General features: G+C 41.5%; 1 protein-coding gene across 1 annotated transcript; it reads right to left on the bottom strand.

Moving 5' to 3' along the window:
- Window positions 1–5066: 5066 nt before the first annotated feature.
- On the bottom strand, window positions 5067–16826 carry LOC113751992. The gene is made up of 11 exons (XM_027296137.1): window positions 16567–16826; window positions 16217–16400; window positions 15230–16027; window positions 13798–15132; window positions 13400–13636; window positions 12755–13309; window positions 12447–12545; window positions 12208–12291; window positions 7879–8228; window positions 7729–7795; window positions 5067–5318 (listed from the first exon to the last, which is right to left on the bottom strand). The coding sequence occupies exons 1-11, from the start codon at window positions 16824–16826 to the stop codon at window positions 5067–5069; spliced, it is 4221 nt and encodes a 1406-aa protein (XP_027151938.1).
- Window positions 16827–17671: the final 845 nt, after the last annotated feature.

Raw genomic sequence — 17671 nt, 5'->3', positions numbered from 1 at the left:
AAATAAATTGAAACATACCAAAGGAAAATTGCACATTAAAAAGGGATCAAATTGTCTGATATTCTTGATTTCTAGGGCCTTAGGGGAATTAGGCAGAAATTAATGGGCTAAATTGCAAATCTTAGAGCATTTTCCATGCAAAAATGCATGCAAATGTTACGAAGGAAGCACATTTCTGCAACAAAAAACTTAACAACACCTGAAGCTTTTCGGCAAGGTTCTGCTGCATTTTTCCGAACATAAATCTCAGGATCTAACACAACTTTGATCAGACTTTCTCAAATCCACACCCAAGTTTTAAATTAAACCACATAACACATGACTTTGGCATTCAAACAAGTAAAAATCATGGAAAGAAATGAGGCAATTTCTTGGAAAAACTTTCATGCAAGAATGTTTCGGAGGTTCCATCTTCCTCGCGGGTTCCTTTTCAATGCAACTTTCATTTAACCAAAGTAATCATGCAAAAAGATTCCAACTAAACTCAGGTGCATCAACCTCAATCCATTGCTACCATTAACCAAAAAACATTTGCACATTTCCAACATAGTAAAGAGGGCAGCTAGCTTATGAAAAATGCAGCCAAGGTGCAAAAGAAGAAAAAACTTGTGGTGAACCCAATTAACAACAGACCAACAGCAAAAACTAAAGGGAAAACAGCAAGGGACACAAGCCATTATATGCACCAGGGAAACCTTACAAGCATCAGCAGCTCCATGATGCAATGAAGTATAAAATAATAGCAGAGGAAAAGGTAAGCTCGCAATGCTTATGTTCACAGCATACTAACTGAAAATCAAGGAGATCATAAGCTTCAAACATGACGAAACTTGAAGCAGCAAAAGGAGAAAAAAAAAATCTGCTCAGGTTGCTGCAACAGCCGAAAGCTTTTACTCATTTACAAAGAACTGTTTATGTTATAGCTTGCTATGGTACTACACTTTGCTGCAATAAATTGCAGCAAACGCACGCAATAGCATCACCTTCCAACAACCAACAGACCCAAGAAGAAGTCTAGCTAAACAAACTTCAGTCACCCACAAAAACAAATAACCAACATCGCTCTGCAACTTCAGACACGTTGCAGCAGCCTTTCATGCACGAATGCAACCAAACTATGACTCAAGCTAGCCTCATGGATTCATCAGGAAAAACTTATAGAAAGACTCTCAAACATCTCATCAGGATTCCATACTAAGCACGTAAAACAAAGTAAAATCTGAGTTAGAGGAAAAACTAGCAAAAACTAGATTTGTTCATGAAACCTTACAAAATTCTGATTTTTATATCTGCGGCCTATCAGATCGACAAACAACTTGGAGCAAACTCTTCACCAAACATTAACCATCAGATTTTATATCCTCAGGACAAGATTAAACAACATATTTTTCGACAAAAAACTCAACCCATTCGACTGCCACAGGAAGCAAAACAACAAAGTATGTTCATAAACAAAACGCAGCAAGATCTTTGGCATACTTAGATAAGGTCTAAGCTCATATGAGAAACAGAAGGCAAAAGAGATTACCTTTGACGTCTTGCGGAGTCTACTGAACAGGGGGTTGGTTGACAAGATTGCGTCCGGATGCAGATTTCGAAGTCGCAAATTTCTGGTGAAGATCGTCTAAGGGTTCTTCTGCTGCCTTTTCCTCCGCCGCCAAAGAACTCTCCTGCCTTTTTCGCTCAACTCAGCTGCCCACCTCTGCTGCAACTCTCTTCATTTCGGATCCTCACTCGGCCAGCCCCCCAGAAACTTAGCCCGTAGCTACCTCCCTCTCGTTCTCCTTTTCCAGCCGCCGTTATCTTCACTCTCAGCCGTCACCCTTGCCTTTTTTCTCCCTTGGCTGCCAACCTCAACTCTCCTCTCCTCCTGTCAAAACCCCAGCTCACTCTAGTTCCCCCTTTTCTCTGTCGTCCCCTATTTCATCCGCCCTTCCCTTTTTCCTTTGTTTCTGGTTTCCTTTTTTCCTTTTCTCCTCAAAGCTGCGTTCTTTCTTTTTCATCAACCCTAGCCACCGACCCCTTCTTTTTTCAGCATCCGTTTCTTTTGCTCCTTTCCCCCAACTTCAAACCCTAGCAGTCACTCCTCCTATTTCCAAGCCCCTAGCCGCTGTCCTTTTCTCCCAGCCGTAAACAACCCTCAGCCCGTTACTCCTAGCTCCCTCCGCTAGTGGTTCTCTCCCCTCTTAAAACCCTAATCTTTCCTCCCTCAGCCTGGCCGTTCTCTGCTTCTTTCTATTCTCTCAAACTTCCGCCCCCTGCTAAAACCTCTCCCCTTTTCTTTTTATCAGATTCCCAGACTTAACCTCATCTTAATGGTTCAGAAGCAGCTTCAAGTCTCCGTTCCCCTCTCAGCCATCGGATTAGCTTCCATTTCTAGATTGCTCTAGGCTTGTAGATGAAAGCCAAGTGTAACAGTACTGTGATGATCTAACGGAGCCCAAAAAATGGAGAAAAAATGGAAGAAAACTAGAAGAAAAACAAACCAGGGCCGCGCTATTTTTGCTGCCTCGCACGAAACTGGGACGGAATGCATCGCGCGTGCTCGTGGCTTTCCTTTTTTTTTTTTAACAAAATAAATAAACAACAAACCTTCATAAATTGAATCTAAAAATTTAAAGAATATTTTTTTTGCGAGCAATTTTCTCTCTTTTCAATTAATAAACAGTAAAAAGAAATAAAACATATTTTTTATGAATAATTTTCTCTTTTTTGACAAATTTTATGCTAAAAGTCTTACAACAACTAAAAGGGCAACAAGGAATAAAAGCAAAAACAGAAATAAAATAATAGATAATAATAATAATCTAAAATGTTATACAAATGCTAAGAGTCTAAAACCAAAATCATGAAATTAACAAATAAAAATAGATAAGAATTATCACTAAAAACAAAAAATAAAAATAGGATGAAAATTATTTAAAAATTTGGTGTCTACAACATGTTTGAAGGTGTGGAACAATAAATTAAATATACATATGAGCCGTAAAATCAATTAAAAGCAAAGTAAATTTTTATATGTCATAAAAGATCATAATAGTTACACTAAGTTAGGATAAATTCATCAAATCATTTCAAAAGAAAGGGGAACAATAAGATCATGGCAAAATGTGCTAAGTTGCAAATATACAAAACAACAAAAGGATTTCATCTCCTATACAAAAGATTACAACCTCTAAAATTGTCAGTTTAGACTAGGGTATAACTATAACCCTTATCTCCCAAGTGGAGTCAGATCCATCCCCTTTCGTAGAACTCCTACTACATGGATCCCTCTCTCATCCATTAGCATTAATCACTACCTTTGGCACTCGACTGTTTTCCAACGGAACTAACAGGTTGTTGAGAATTTCCTCCTTCCTTAGAAGCACTAGGGCAATTCGAAATCTGATGCTCAGCACTACCGCAAATCAGATATTTTTCTTGTTTTCTCCAGCACTCGACCTCAGTATGGTTAAACTTACCACAATATCCACAAGTTATGTGAGGAGTCACGGCCTGACCAACTTGAGAACTTCCTTTTTTCTGATCTCGTCCACTCTGATTTTCTTTTGTCGGGGCTCCCCTTGATAGAGTTCCTCCGAGTTTTTCGAGCATCCTCATTCCTCCAACCCCTCTTCTCACTTTAAGGGGTTGGGTAGACCTCTCGAACAGTTTAGGGGCATCGCTTGGGTTACCCCTCTTTCTAGCATAAAAAACTTTAAATTGAGACTTAGCATATTCTACCCTCTATGCCTTATCCAAGGCACCGTAAAAGTGGTGATCTGGGTGGCTGCTAAAGATTCTTGGATTTCAACATTTAACCCTTGAATAAACCTCCTTATCCTTTTGCGCTCCGTGATCACTAATTCAGGGGCAAATTTGAAAAGTTTGGAGAACCGTTCCTCATACTCGGCCACACTTAGTAACTCTTGTTTCAACCTAATAAAGTCATCCTCCCTCTTTTCTTGTATCATTGGTGGGAGGAATTTGACATGAAACTCCCTCTCAAAGTTGGCCCAAATCCAGGGGGTTTGTTCTCTTTCCCACTTCACTTTCACAACATTCCACCACGAGCGTGATGCGTCCTCAAACTAGAAAACAGCAAAATTCACTTGCCTTTCCTTGACATAATCTAAAGTAGCAAAAATCACTATCATCCTTTCAAACCAATTTTTAGCTACCACGGGATCAGACCCTCCACGAAAACTTAGGTGGGACAAATTTCAGGAATCGCTCTAAAACTCTATCCTCAACCCTCTCTAGGTTCCCACGTTGGTTGATTGGCTCAGGGCCTTGGCGCTCAACTAAATGCTCCAGGATATCTATTATGCGGTTAAGGGCCGTAGCCACTTGGCCATTCCCTTCATTCCTAGGGTTTAGATTTTGGCCAGTCGCAGATCCCGCACCTCTCTCGGGAGTGTGGGGTTGCCGAAACCCATGCCCATGCCTTCTTCCACATTCTCGTCGATCTATTTAGCAAGATTCTAAACGCTTAATTCAAAGAGAAAAAATAAGCGTAGAAATTAAAAAACATGTACAAGTTGCAAGAACACTTTAGAATCAAAGTATAGATTTTTACATAGGTTAAAAGTCATGTCACATGTCAAGAGTGCATACAACGAGTCATTAATATCAAATACAAGACATAGGCATCCAAGTGCCTCAAAATACAAGGGTACATGCAACAAAATACAAAAGGCCTCACGGCGAGGTTCACCCTTTCTAAGTTCTGAACAGAAGTCAAAAGTCAAAAGGTCGGGAGATCACTAATACAAGTGAACCGAACTAGAAGACCCTGCAGCCTCAGAAGGATCCTTCTCGGGGTCTTCCTCGGGATCCTCCTCCATAGGCTCTATCTCTACCTCCACAACAGGTGCAACCTCTCCAGATACATCCCCAAGTAAAGCCTCCTCTATACGGTCAGCCATGACTCCACACTCAGTCATAATGTCATCCACGCGATTTCCTGTCTCTTGGACAATTCGGATAAGGCGCCCCTTGGTCTCCTGAAATTGAGCATGGGAGGCATCAGCCCTCTGACGCTCCTCAAGTACCATAGCCTCTAGCTCTTGGATCCGAGCAGCCTAGACCTCTATAGTGGCCACCATCTCCTCTCTCTTAACTCGTGCTATCCTGAGGTCACGGGTCAACTGCCTCCGCTCCTCGACTACCTGTAACACCAAGTGGTTATGGTAGGAGAATCTCTCTCGGCATAGGCACGTCCTACCCCGCCTAGCAGGTGAGTACCGCATGAGGTATCTGCCTTCCACCATACGATATGGAATCATGGGGAGAGGTTCCTCAATTCTATCATCATCACTGCTACTATCCATATCCTACAAATAACCCACAAAACTAAAGGTTAGATTCTTATAATCACTGATACCATTCAAAATTTAACTTAAGCTTTATCATGAATTTCTATAACCAAAAGTTCATGACTAAGAACTCCTAACCCTATTCTAGGTATTTCAAACCTAGCACTTTGATACCAATTGTGATGCCCCCACCTCTCCTTAGGGCGAACCCTAGGGTATCAGCGGAACGCCTGCCCAACTCTCGTTAGGACTCACGCCCTCGTTCAAGCTTAATAGAGACTCACAAATCAACCATCGACTTAATTAAGAAATACTTCAAATATACAAGCCACAACTGTTAAGGCTAGCAATTACAATTACAATCCACCATACCCAAAAATAACAAATTTTACACTTTAAGAATCTCCAAGATCATTACACTCTCGGCCGAATTTTGCCACGAAAAACGTGTATTCACTATTTCTTACTAAACGAGCCGCAGAAAATTAAATTTACTAGCGAAACGTTTTAAAGTATAAAATGAGACATTGCTCCAAGCAAATGAAATTAAAATGGATGAAATGAATTAATTGGAGTAAACGAATAAATAAATAATTAAATAAGTCAGTAAAATAAGATAAAAATGCGTAAAATAAATATTTGGGTCCTCACATCATGTCCTCTTTAAACCTCTTCAAATCATCAATAATCATCCAATTCTCTTCTCAATTCACTCCCTTTGATGATTGAATCATTAAACCTACAAAAACATGAAGTTTTCCCCATTAAAATCCATAGAAATGCAATTTTCACACTTTAAACCATAAAATGCATATTTTCGCTAGAAACCTAGTTAATTAGCTATAAAAGTAAATAAAACACACCAAAACTAACTAATAAAACACGCTTAAAACACATAAAATATACTCTTATCAAATGCCCCACACTTGAACCATTGTTTGTCCTCAAACAATTAGAAATACAAACCAACAATGATCCAAAATTTTGAAAATAAACATATGTGCACTATCAACTTCATTTCCTCAAAATAAGGTAAATAACTATTATAAAATCACTCAACCGAGCTCAAGTACTCATAATATCAAGTAAAGAAGAGCCAATTATACTGCCATTATAACAAGTTCAAGTCAATTTTTCATCCTTACCCAAATTCACAAGCAAGCAACTCATATGGTCAATAAAACGCTTCCTAAACTCATGATCACCTTCTTATTCCAATTTAAAGAGTGATTTATTCATATAACATATATAAATATATACTTAAGTTGTGAAAATACCTTTTGACACGAAGATCGATATTTTTAGATGAAGATCATCGGTTACTCAATACTTCACATATTCAAGTTGTCTTGCATACTCTTAATTCAAGTACTATTTTACGTGAAAGTTGATATTTGTAGATAAAGACTCCCGGTTACTAGTACAAGAACCATTGGAGTAGAACAACTCTTATTTGCTTTTTTTGTGTCTTTTTCTGTTTTCTCTTTTTTTTTTCTTTTCTTCTTCTCAAAAGAATAATCATGAGAAGAATATTGTCATTATTGACCATATTTATTACTTAACTTATAGGATCAAGTAAAAAGAAGATACTTCATCAAATATGCAAAATGTAGACATAATTTTCTCCACTTTATAAGATATATTTTCCTATAAATTCACAAATTAAAATCACATAGTAGTCATTTCCAAGTTAAATGAGAAAAAAAATTTTCAAGTCACATATATTTATCTCAAAAGTAGAAGGAATTTGAGTTACTAATAGTATGGAACTTGTTACACTTGGATAAAATTGAAAATTTTGAAACTTTTTTGGGGCATTTTTGCAATTTTGGACAAGATTTTGAAAAAAAAAATTTTGGCAAAATTTCTCCTTATAAATGGACTAAACTTCCTGCCAACAAACCCAAGATTGACAACATTCAAGTGCAAGAAATATTTTCAAAGCAAGTCCAAATACCAAAGGATGTGGTCTTCCTCTAACCTTTGCAACTTCTTGGATAATGAAACATTCAACTATTTTTGAGAGTTAATTTGTTCATTATAAGATTTGCATCTATCTTTTAACAATCTTTAATTTCTACTCATGCATTCACGATGTTTACATAATTCTATATTACTAGTAAAATTATGAGTGACTAGTTCTATATGATTACTACTTGATGATTTATGTATTTTTTTTTTAAATTAAATTTTTATTTCAGTGCAACAAATAATAAGTTCCTCTCACAGACGTCTAATTTTCCGAACAGAAGGCATTCCTATTCTATCCAGTCTAATTGCCCCGCGAGCTAGCCTCGGGAGCATATGAAAGCCGTCGTAGACCTTGACCTGCTGCTCAGGATGAGATATGCCCACATTGGATAATAAATCAGCAACTTTATTAACCTCCCTAAAGCAATGTGAGAATCAGGCATGGTCCTCGACTAACCGCCAAATCTGCCGGACTTCCCTTCGGATCTGCCACGGGCACTGAATGCGCCGCTGGAGAACCCCAACTAAGACCAATGAGTCCGATTCCACCCATAGATTAATAAAACCCCGGTGAACACACGTTTGAAGGCCAATGAGAAGGGCTAACGTCTCCGCGCGAAGACAAGTAGTTTCCCCGAAGAAAGCTAAAAACGCAACTAGAGGCATCCTAGTTGAATCCCGGAGAACCCCCCCACCTCCACCCACTCCTGGATTACCTTTGGAACAACCATCCGTATTAAGCACCAGACCCCCCATCGCCGTCACCTCCCAGCGAACAAGTTTAAAGTCAAATACACTGGTAGTCAAATGCGACCAATCAAACAACTGACAGAAAGTTTGCACCCCAAGCTTTTGCTTGAAATGGATATCCACAATGGACTTGACTTCCGAGAAGATGGATTGACAAATGACAGTAGACCGCATCTGTTCCCCTTCAAACACTGCTTTATTTCTAGCCTTCCAAATATGCCAACAGATAAAACTTGGAAGGATAAGACAAATAAAACGCCGAATCGCAGAATTGTGTGACCGCAACCACCAGTCGACTATGCGAGCTCGCAGTGAAGAGCTCGGGGAATTCTGTAACACCCCGAAAAAATAATAATAATAATAATAAGGAGGTTGTTGGTAAAGAAGATACTAAAGTGTATTTCTTTGGGTTTGATTAAAACCTTATTTTGTTTTAAAAGACTAGAAACCCTAATATTTTAGTCAAAAACCCTAGTTTACTTGTGACTAACCGGTTTTCTTAAATCTCTCACATTTTAATTGAAACCCTAATTTTAATCACTGGAATTGAAAAATTCCTCACGTTTTCTTAAAAATTTCCTTTTATTTGGAAATTATTATTTATTAAAGCCCTACTATCCAATTATTCCATAATAAGTGCAAATGAGCCTAGAAAGTAGGGTTTCATTCTTCGTTTTCAAGATTGGGGCAAATTAGGGTTTTCGCGATTTTTCGCCGGATGAATTTTCGGTACTGACCAAGGATCAATTTGGTGATTAAAAGTGACTTTTAAGTGAGAAATAATATGTGATTAGGAGCAATGAGATAAGGTTAGTGAATAGGAAGTAAAAACCCTAGTACGTGTGTTTTTAAGAAAAACGGCGCGAACCGGCGGGTCCCGCGCATTACCGATTGAACGCACCAATTGACCACCACTTTCTTACCATACAAGTTTATTGATATTTGAGCAAAATATCCTCTTAATTGTCAGCTTGTTTGACCGAAAATTAGAGGCTAGAAATAGCAAGGAAAGAAAGAGAAAAATGAAAGGTGGAGGTGGCGACACTTGTCGCCATCCTAGAGTTTCTTGGCCAAGTGAGCAACTAACCTTCTTAAACCAATTTTCTGCACTTTCCCTTCATTATTTCTGCTGCTAGCTGACCAAAAGAGAGAGAGAAAGGGAGAGCAAAAGAAAAATTCTTTCTTCTTGAATCTTAGCCAAACCAAGTGAGAAAATCAAATTTCCAAACCGATCAAAGTGCTAATTGTGAGTTGGGAAGCTAGGGGAACCAGAAATGTTCCAAGGGGGTTGATTATCACTCATCCAAGCTTGTCTTTGAGGTATGAAATCTGATCATGGTCTTTGATCTTTTGAATCTTGTGTAAATTAGCTTAGCAACTCAAATTTGGTGGTGAATAATGGATGCTATCATGTTTTGGGGGTTTTCCCCTTTAGGTTATATGAACTAGGGTTTGATGATTTGCTGCCCAACTTGGTGTATGGTTAATATATGTTGTAATTAAGGTTATATAAGGGGTTTTGGTAGTGTTGGAAGTAAGAAATCAAGGAAGGTTGCATTGAAAATTGAAAATTTCAGAATTTGGAAAATTTTTCCCTCTTTTCTGTCCGGTTTTGTAGCCCTATGTTAGAGGCCGAATTTGCCTTAGATCAAAACATGAAAGTTGTATAGAATGATATTTTATAGGTGCCTACAAAATTTCAGCTCAATCGGAGCAACGTAGCCTGTGAAAAGACCGAAATAACCCTGCTGCCCTGTTTCCACCCGAACTTGAGTATTGCTTCTGTAATTGGCTAATTTGACCAGAAATGCTTCTGATTTGGTTGTTTATTTCTTCTGATGAATTGTATCCTTGTATCTTAGCTTTCGGATGGCTTTGGAATCACTTGATTTGGACTTAGGTAGCCTAACTTATGATGTTTGAACCAGAATATGGTTTGTAAACCTGTTTTTGCGATTCTGGTGTAGTCTATGGTATTTTTGACCTTGTTACACTCGAAACTGGGCTGAGTGACCTTCTGTAATATTGTAGCCCCTTAAGTTCTGAATATTCCTGTAAAATTTCAGGTCAAACGGATTAGGGTATCATGAGTTATAGATGAAATACTCAAGCCTGTTTTGAACATCAGGTTCTGTGCGTTTTTAGTTTAGCTTCTGCCCGTGACTTTTTCGGTTTTGATACCGTACGATATGGGTGGTGACTCCTTCATAAGAAATGTAGATCTTGGTTTTGGCTTCGAAACGGTATAAAGTGCGTCGAAATCCGAGTTCCGTAGCTTCCGTTATGACCCAAACAAGATCAATCGTCAGAACTGCCTTTGAATCTGGACAGTTCTGACGGGTACTTTGACACTCAAATTTCGTTCTGTTCTGAGTGGATTCAGGTCTTGGCCAAAACATCAAAGTTTTAGCCTTATGTCTCAGCTTTCTAATGCCTTTGGAATTTCCTGATTTGGATTTGTGAGCTAGGAGTTATAGTCCAGCAAACATACCCTGTCCGTTAGTTTGGAGTGCGAATTCCTGGAACGGTTTTCTGCACTTTCGACCCATCTCTGTTCAGATCCGGAGTTAGGAGTCTTCATGAAAGTTATAGAATTTTCTCTTAGATTCGCAACGGTACCTCATGTACCTTGATCCGACACTCATAGCTTCGATTAGGCTCAAAACCGTTTTGACGGCAAAATGGCTAGGCCGCCATTCCCGTTTCCGTGTGCCGTTTCCGTACTCGTATGTGCCGATTTTGTCGTTTTGCTTGTTTTAAGTATGTTAGTAGCCGTTTGTGATATATTGTGACACAATCTTCTATTTCAGACATTGGTGAGCTAGGTGGAGCCGGTGGGGCCTACTAGCTACTCCTCGCGGCACGAATTTCGTATTTTGCTCTTTTGTTCGTTGAGTAAGTATTCAGGCCGCTCTTGGGTGTTAGTTGCTTATGTGTTTCGATATGTATGAAGAGGGTACCTAGGCGAGGGTGTACTTTATCGCACTCGACCTAACCCCTAACTTGCGCACATATTTGTCCATGACTTGTGTATATGAGCAATTTTGGAACTAAAACCCTTGAGCTTGTGGCTCGGGGTGACTTTTGAATAATTTCGTGAAGTTTGTGAGTTTAGGGCCCGATCTCATGACCTAGATGGACTATTCGAGCCGGTTAGGGCTTGGTCGAAGTCAGTCCAACCTGGTTTGAGGTCACCAAGTTTGTAAATCCGGTTCACCGAGTATGTGGACCAAGTTTGTGACCCGAGCAAGTTTGTGATTTCGTTCGCCCGGGCAAGTTTGTGAGGTGACTGGCCAGTGAGGGTGATAAGGTGTTCGGTGGGTGTACAAGTGGAGTTCTACGGACCTTAATTGTGGTCGACGGAGTGTCGACAGGAGGTCACGCATGGCACATGAATTGGCTTTGGAGCCACCCGTATCCTTATTATCGAATGTTATTTTTCTGCTTTTGCTTTACTCTTACTGTGTAACTGTGGTTACGTGAAATTTACGCTTTTGCCCCTGTTTACTTACTAAGCATATAGCTTACCCCTTTCCTTTTGTTTTCCTTAGCAAGGGCCGACGCAGGGACTTTTGGCACATACACTAGTATAGTTAGATTTCCTTGTAATAGTTGGACAATTAGGATGTTTTTTTTTATTGTGGTGGTTTGTACAAGGACCCTCCTTAGGGTCTACATTTTGGTTTTGGGTTGTAATTATAAGGATGTAATAGTATGAGCAGGCACTTTTGGGGAATATAATTATAACTCTTTTGGGATTGTATTTAGTATGTATAGTACACTTTTGGATTTTCTGGCTTTTATTGTTTTAAGTTTTGCGTCCTGGCGCGAGCTAGGCAGACGGCCCGCCGATACCCTTGGGTTCGCCATTGGGAGAAGTGGGGTCGTCACAAATTCAAACCGCACAAACCACCAAAATAAGACCAGACCTCTGACGCTACGTGACCAATGGCAAACACATGCTCAATAGATTCCTCAGACGCACCATGACAGCAAAAACATTTAGAAGGTAAATGGAACCCAAGTCTGCACAAAGCATCCGGCAGTGGCAGCCTCCCCCTCAATAAGCGCAACATAAAGAATGACACTTTCAAAGGGAGGCGAGGATGCCAAACCTTAGAGGAAATCACCGACGTGTTACGGGCTTGTCGGACGTCTCGAAAAGCAGATGCTAATGTGAATGTACCAGACGTCGATGGCACCCAAATGACTTCATCTGCACACCCTCCGTCAGGGACCGGGTATTGTAAGATGGAGGGGACAATGTCCCCTGGCAAGGTTCGAGACAAAAGACTTGCATCCCAGTGCCCATTGGTAATAAAATTACAAAACGAGAGAGATAGATCAACTGGTGCTCTAAGACATAAGGCGCCGCTGCCTAGCCAGTTATCATACCAGAAGTGACACGACCCGTCATTGACTAACCATACCATGGAAAGTTCCACGTGTCGGCTCACGTTCAACATACGCCTCCAGATAGCCGAATCCGTCAACCTCATCTCTGCCTGACAAGGATGGACCATTCTGCAATACTTAGCATGCATGAAAGCAGCCCACAGTAACGTTCCCGTACGGAAACTCCACCAGAGTTTACACGAGAAAGCTGTATAGACGTCCCTTAGCCTCCGAAACCCTACCCCACCCTCCTCAACCGGGTAACACAGTTGAGTCCACCGTATCCAGTGAAACTTCGACTCTTCGGCCGTTGACCCCCACAAAAAATTCGAGCAAACCTGCTCTATGGATTTAAAAATCGAGGTAGGAATCACAGCAGCGGATAGCAAATGTACTGGCATTGACGACAACACATGCTTGATTAAAACCATCTTGCCCCCTGCAGACAAAAACTTTGATTTCCATGATAAGACCCGTCCAAGGATAGACTGACCCACTGCTGCATAATATGAAGATTTACACCTCCCAAAGTAAAGTGGAAACCCTAGATAGCGGATAGGGAAAGGCTGCCAAGTAAACCCCGTGACACGTTCAATCACCCTTCTTCGAGCCAGGGATAGTGACGGATGAACCAAGTAGCCATTTTTTTGGGCACTTATCAACTGGCCTGAGCACCGTTGATACATCTCCAACACCTGCATAATGTCCTTCAGAGAGGAGGAGGACCCATTCGCAAAAATAAGCACATCATCCGCGAACGCCAAATGAGTTATGGAGGGGCAACCATATGGAACTTTAAACCCCAAGAAACCCGATTGCACCATGAGTGCATTTAAGCCTCTCGACAAGACCTCGGCCGCTATAATAAATAGTGTCGGCGACAATGGGTCACCCTGACGTAACCCTCTCATAGATTTAAAGAATCCGTGCGAAGACCCATTGATCAGAACCGAAAACTAAACATTAGACAATAGCCGCCATACCATATCTATGAAACGCTCCCCAAAGCCAAACCTCCGCAAGACCTCAATAATATGCAACCAAGATACCCTGTCATAAGCTTTGGACATGTCTAGCTTCAGAACGACGTTGCCACCCCTAGCTTTTTTCCCAATACCCACCACCACCTCTTGAGCTAGTAGATAATTCTCCGATATATTGCGGCCCTTAACAAACCCTGACTGCTGGGGGAGATAATCCTTGGCAAGACACCAGCCACTCTATCAGCCAAGATTCTGGATAACAACTTGTTAAAGAAGTTACACAGACTAATCGGTCTAAATTGAGAGAGATCCTGAGGATTCGAGACTTTAGGAAGCAGCACGATCGAGGTAGAGGTGACGAAGCGAGGAAGTTCTGCCCCATAGAAAAAGCTGAGTACCGCATTATAAACATCCTGAGCAATAACCTCCCATGCAAAGGTGTAAAATTTACCTGTGAATCCATCAGGGTCCGCTGCACTGTCCCCATCCATTGCCCTTACCACTTGATGCACCTCCTCTATATTAGGAGCTGCCTCAAACATGCAATTGTCCTCCGTTGTAATCAAGGGTGGAATGAGGTGCAACATATCGGAGGCAGCCTCCAACGGTCCAGCAAAAAGATTAGAAAAGTACGTGATTGCCTCACTTGCTATCTCAGCATCCGTATCCACCCAATCACCGTTGGATTTCTTTATTCGATGTATCAGCCCTTGGGCCCGTCTCTGCCTGACCACCGCATGAAAATACCTCGAATTACGATCCCCACTTCGAAGCCATTTGACACGTGCCTTTTGACTCCAATACTGCTCTTCAATAGACAAAGCATAGCGTAGCTCCGCTTGAGCCTTCCTGAGTTCCACTTGACCCGCTTCTGAATCATCATGATCCACAGCCTCCTCAGCCCTTTGTACCGTCTGCTCCGCCTCACGAACAGCATCGATCACATTTCCAAAGCATTGCTTGTTCCAGACCTGAATAGCTCTCCTCGCCGCTAATAATTTAGAGCACAATACACGCAGTGGAGAACCACTTGCTTCTTGACCCCAGGCATGTCTAATCACCTCCAAAAGGTCCGGTTTAGTCGTCCAGACATTCAAGAATCGGAAAGGCCTTGGCTTATTGTCAATCAGAGAAGCAAACGAAATCTTCAACGGCGCATGGTTCGAGGGATGTCTCGCCAAGTGAACCACAGAGATGGCTGCAGAGAAGTCCAAACATTTCCCATTGACTAACAGCCTGTCCAATCTCTTTGACACTCTAGCTCTACCTCTCCGATTATTACACCACGTGAAGCTAGGCCCTGAAAAGCCCACATCAAAAACCCCAGCCTCCTCCAAGAAGGACATAAACTCCACTCCCTCAGCTACAGCAAACGGTCGGCCTCCCCGTTTTTCATGAGGAGCCATTATGACATTAAAATCCCCCCCAATGCACCATGGCAGAGAGCTAGGCTTATCCGCTACTAGGTTGCTCCAAAGTTCCCTCCGCTCCTCCACGGAGCACTTTGCATGAACAAAAGACATTATAATTGACCCCGGCATCAACGGAGATTGCACAGAAAGAGATAAATGTTGACTCGAATTACCAACCATGGAACACACGAAAGGACTATTGTAGAACACCCAAATATCTCCCGAGCAATTCACAAGCACAAAATCAAAATGTAAACGTAATCGAATGGACTCAATTCTAGACACATCTAGTTTGGGCTCACATATTGCAACGAACTTAGCCTGATGAGACTTTACTAAACTAATCAATCGTCTCAAATTAGGGGCTTTAGCCACCCCTCTAATATTCCAAAAGATGCCATTAATCATGAGATAATACCTGAAAGGAGTTATGGGAAGATGTCGCGGACCGAAGCTGTCTGTCAGAGGGAATGCGAGCACGCACACCCTTCCCTCTCGCTTGCTTGGCATCTCTCTCAACAGCTTGAGATTGGTCAATGTTCAAAGCCACCACCGCTGACTCCCCCACCCTCTCTTGTCGAACAACCAGCCGTGGGGAGAGATTCCCTGCCACAGGCGATAACCCAATGTCGACGTCCCCTTGGCTATCGTGAGGCACCTCCTCCCTCCCACTCAAATCAACAACTAAACTCCCCAGCTCGCTGTTGTACAGCAGAATCAGCTGCCCCGCGTCAGCCTGCTGTGTATCGCGCACCCCTTGCTCCCCGTCCAACGTCCCCTCCCTTCCGTCACATGCAACCTGTCCCTCCTGGCCAGCAGCTGTAGCATCCTGCCCACTCTCCCGTAGTTGCCCACAAGCGGCGTTGGATCGCATGCCCTCCACCCCAGCCTCTACCTGCTCCGTCAAGACTCCCTCTGTCGCCAAAGGGCCTATGGGTCGGTCCCAATCTGGTGCGCCATCGACCTGCCCAGTGCTCTGCAGCAGTGTCAATGTCGCATCAGCAACAAGCGAACGAACAGCCTGCTGTACAGGGTCCGTCGTCGCCGCTTCCGCAGCCGTGTCCGCCTGACTTTTGCCTCCGTCACCAGCCAGGATTGAAGGCTGCCCCACCATCAACTCTGCTCGTGTTGACTCCCCAATCTCCCCAGGCGTTGATACACCTCCCTTGGCCTCCTCGACAGCCTCAGCAGCTTCACGCTGCTTTACGACTTGAGCCTATTTGCCCTTAAGCACAGCCCCAACACCATTGTGCGTATCCTTCTTGCGTTCCTCCACCGAATGGCCCAATCTCCAGCAGGCGCTGCAGTACTTAGGTGTGTTCTCCAACACTATATTTTGCCAAAAACCTCCCTCTCCTTCAACAGCCACCCACACCCGCGAACAGATTGGTTTTAACAAATCTACCTCTACACACACCCTTGCTACGCTCGGTCTCATGCCCGCTGCCGTTGCCGAATCCAGGAAGAGTGGTTTCCCAACTGGTGCCAAAATAGAGAATAACGAATGTTTGTCAAAGTAGTGAACAGGAAGGGCCGGCAGAGATGCCCAAACTGGTACCAAGGCTGACTCCTTCTTCACATGGAATTCCCTAGTCCAACGAAAAATGCGCATAGGATATTTCCCCAGTTGCCATATCCCACGAGTCCAGATACGGTTAAAATCTTGTTCGGCAGAGCACTTCAGAAGAACATGTCTATAATCCAGGAGCCCAATGGATACTTGATCCCTCAGATTTAAGGAGGAGAAGAACTTACGAATCCCCTTCCAAACTAGGCCGCCCGTACGAGAATTTCCCCACCAGAGCCCAGCGGAAAGGAGTTGCTAGCTTGTCCGCCTCTGCTTTGGAGAATACAACAGCCGCCTCACCCTTGTATTTTGTTGTTGGCTTCACCTGGATTGGAGATTCGATAGGCTGCGAGAATAGCTGTGCGAAAGATTTTGCCGTACTTGGGGAGCAAGGACCCCCATCCGCCAAGGGCTGCGGCGCCGCCGTGGAGGAGCCGCCAGCCACCATCGTATGCCCAGGGTTGCCGCTCATGCACGTCCGAAGTTCTTGGCAGCCCTAGAGAAAAAACATTTAATAATTGTTTTATCTACTTGATGATTTATGTTGCTATGATAATGTTCTAATAGAGTCTTCTATATGAAAATTTATTCCTATTGATTTACAGGCAAATTCTAATGCTTCTAAAAGATCATAAAAGCCTTTATATGAAGGATTTTTCACTTCTTTAATTTGTAATAAGAACTTTGTCTAGAGGTGAGCAAATTCGGTACGTACCGAATTCATACCCGAATTCAAATTCAATTTGGTAATTTGAAATAGGGTATTTGGTAATTTGGTACAAAAGCGGTATTTACCGAATTCACCGAATTCTAATATGGTATGAAATAAGTAATGAGATTATGAATTTGGTAATAACCAATTTTGAATTCGTTTATAAAGAATTGGTTTAGTATTAGTAAATACTACTAATATATTATTATATTATATAGGTAAATGCTATTAATAATATTTAGTATATGGTATTATCATGTACTTATGATAATAATAATATATAATAATGTACAATATATTATTTTAATATTTGTTAATTGTTATATGACTATAATAATACAAATATACAATAATACATAACATAACTATAATACTTATTATTTTATACATATTTTATAACTTATTATTTTATAACTATAACTATAATACTTATTATTTTATACATGACTAGAATTAGATAATAATTAATAAGTATAGGTATAATATATAACTATATTTAGTATAACTATAATACTTATTATTTTAATTAGGCCGAAAACTGCAATTAAAGGATTCAACAATTTTTTTTTTAAATGAATTCG

The sequence above is a fragment of the Coffea eugenioides genome, chromosome 11 (assembly GCF_003713205.1).
Source record: "Coffea eugenioides isolate CCC68of chromosome 11, Ceug_1.0, whole genome shotgun sequence".
Taxonomy (NCBI): domain Eukaryota; kingdom Viridiplantae; phylum Streptophyta; class Magnoliopsida; order Gentianales; family Rubiaceae; genus Coffea; species Coffea eugenioides.
The sequence above is the reverse complement of the archived record's forward strand: the minus strand, read 5'-3'. Positions and strand labels throughout refer to the sequence as shown.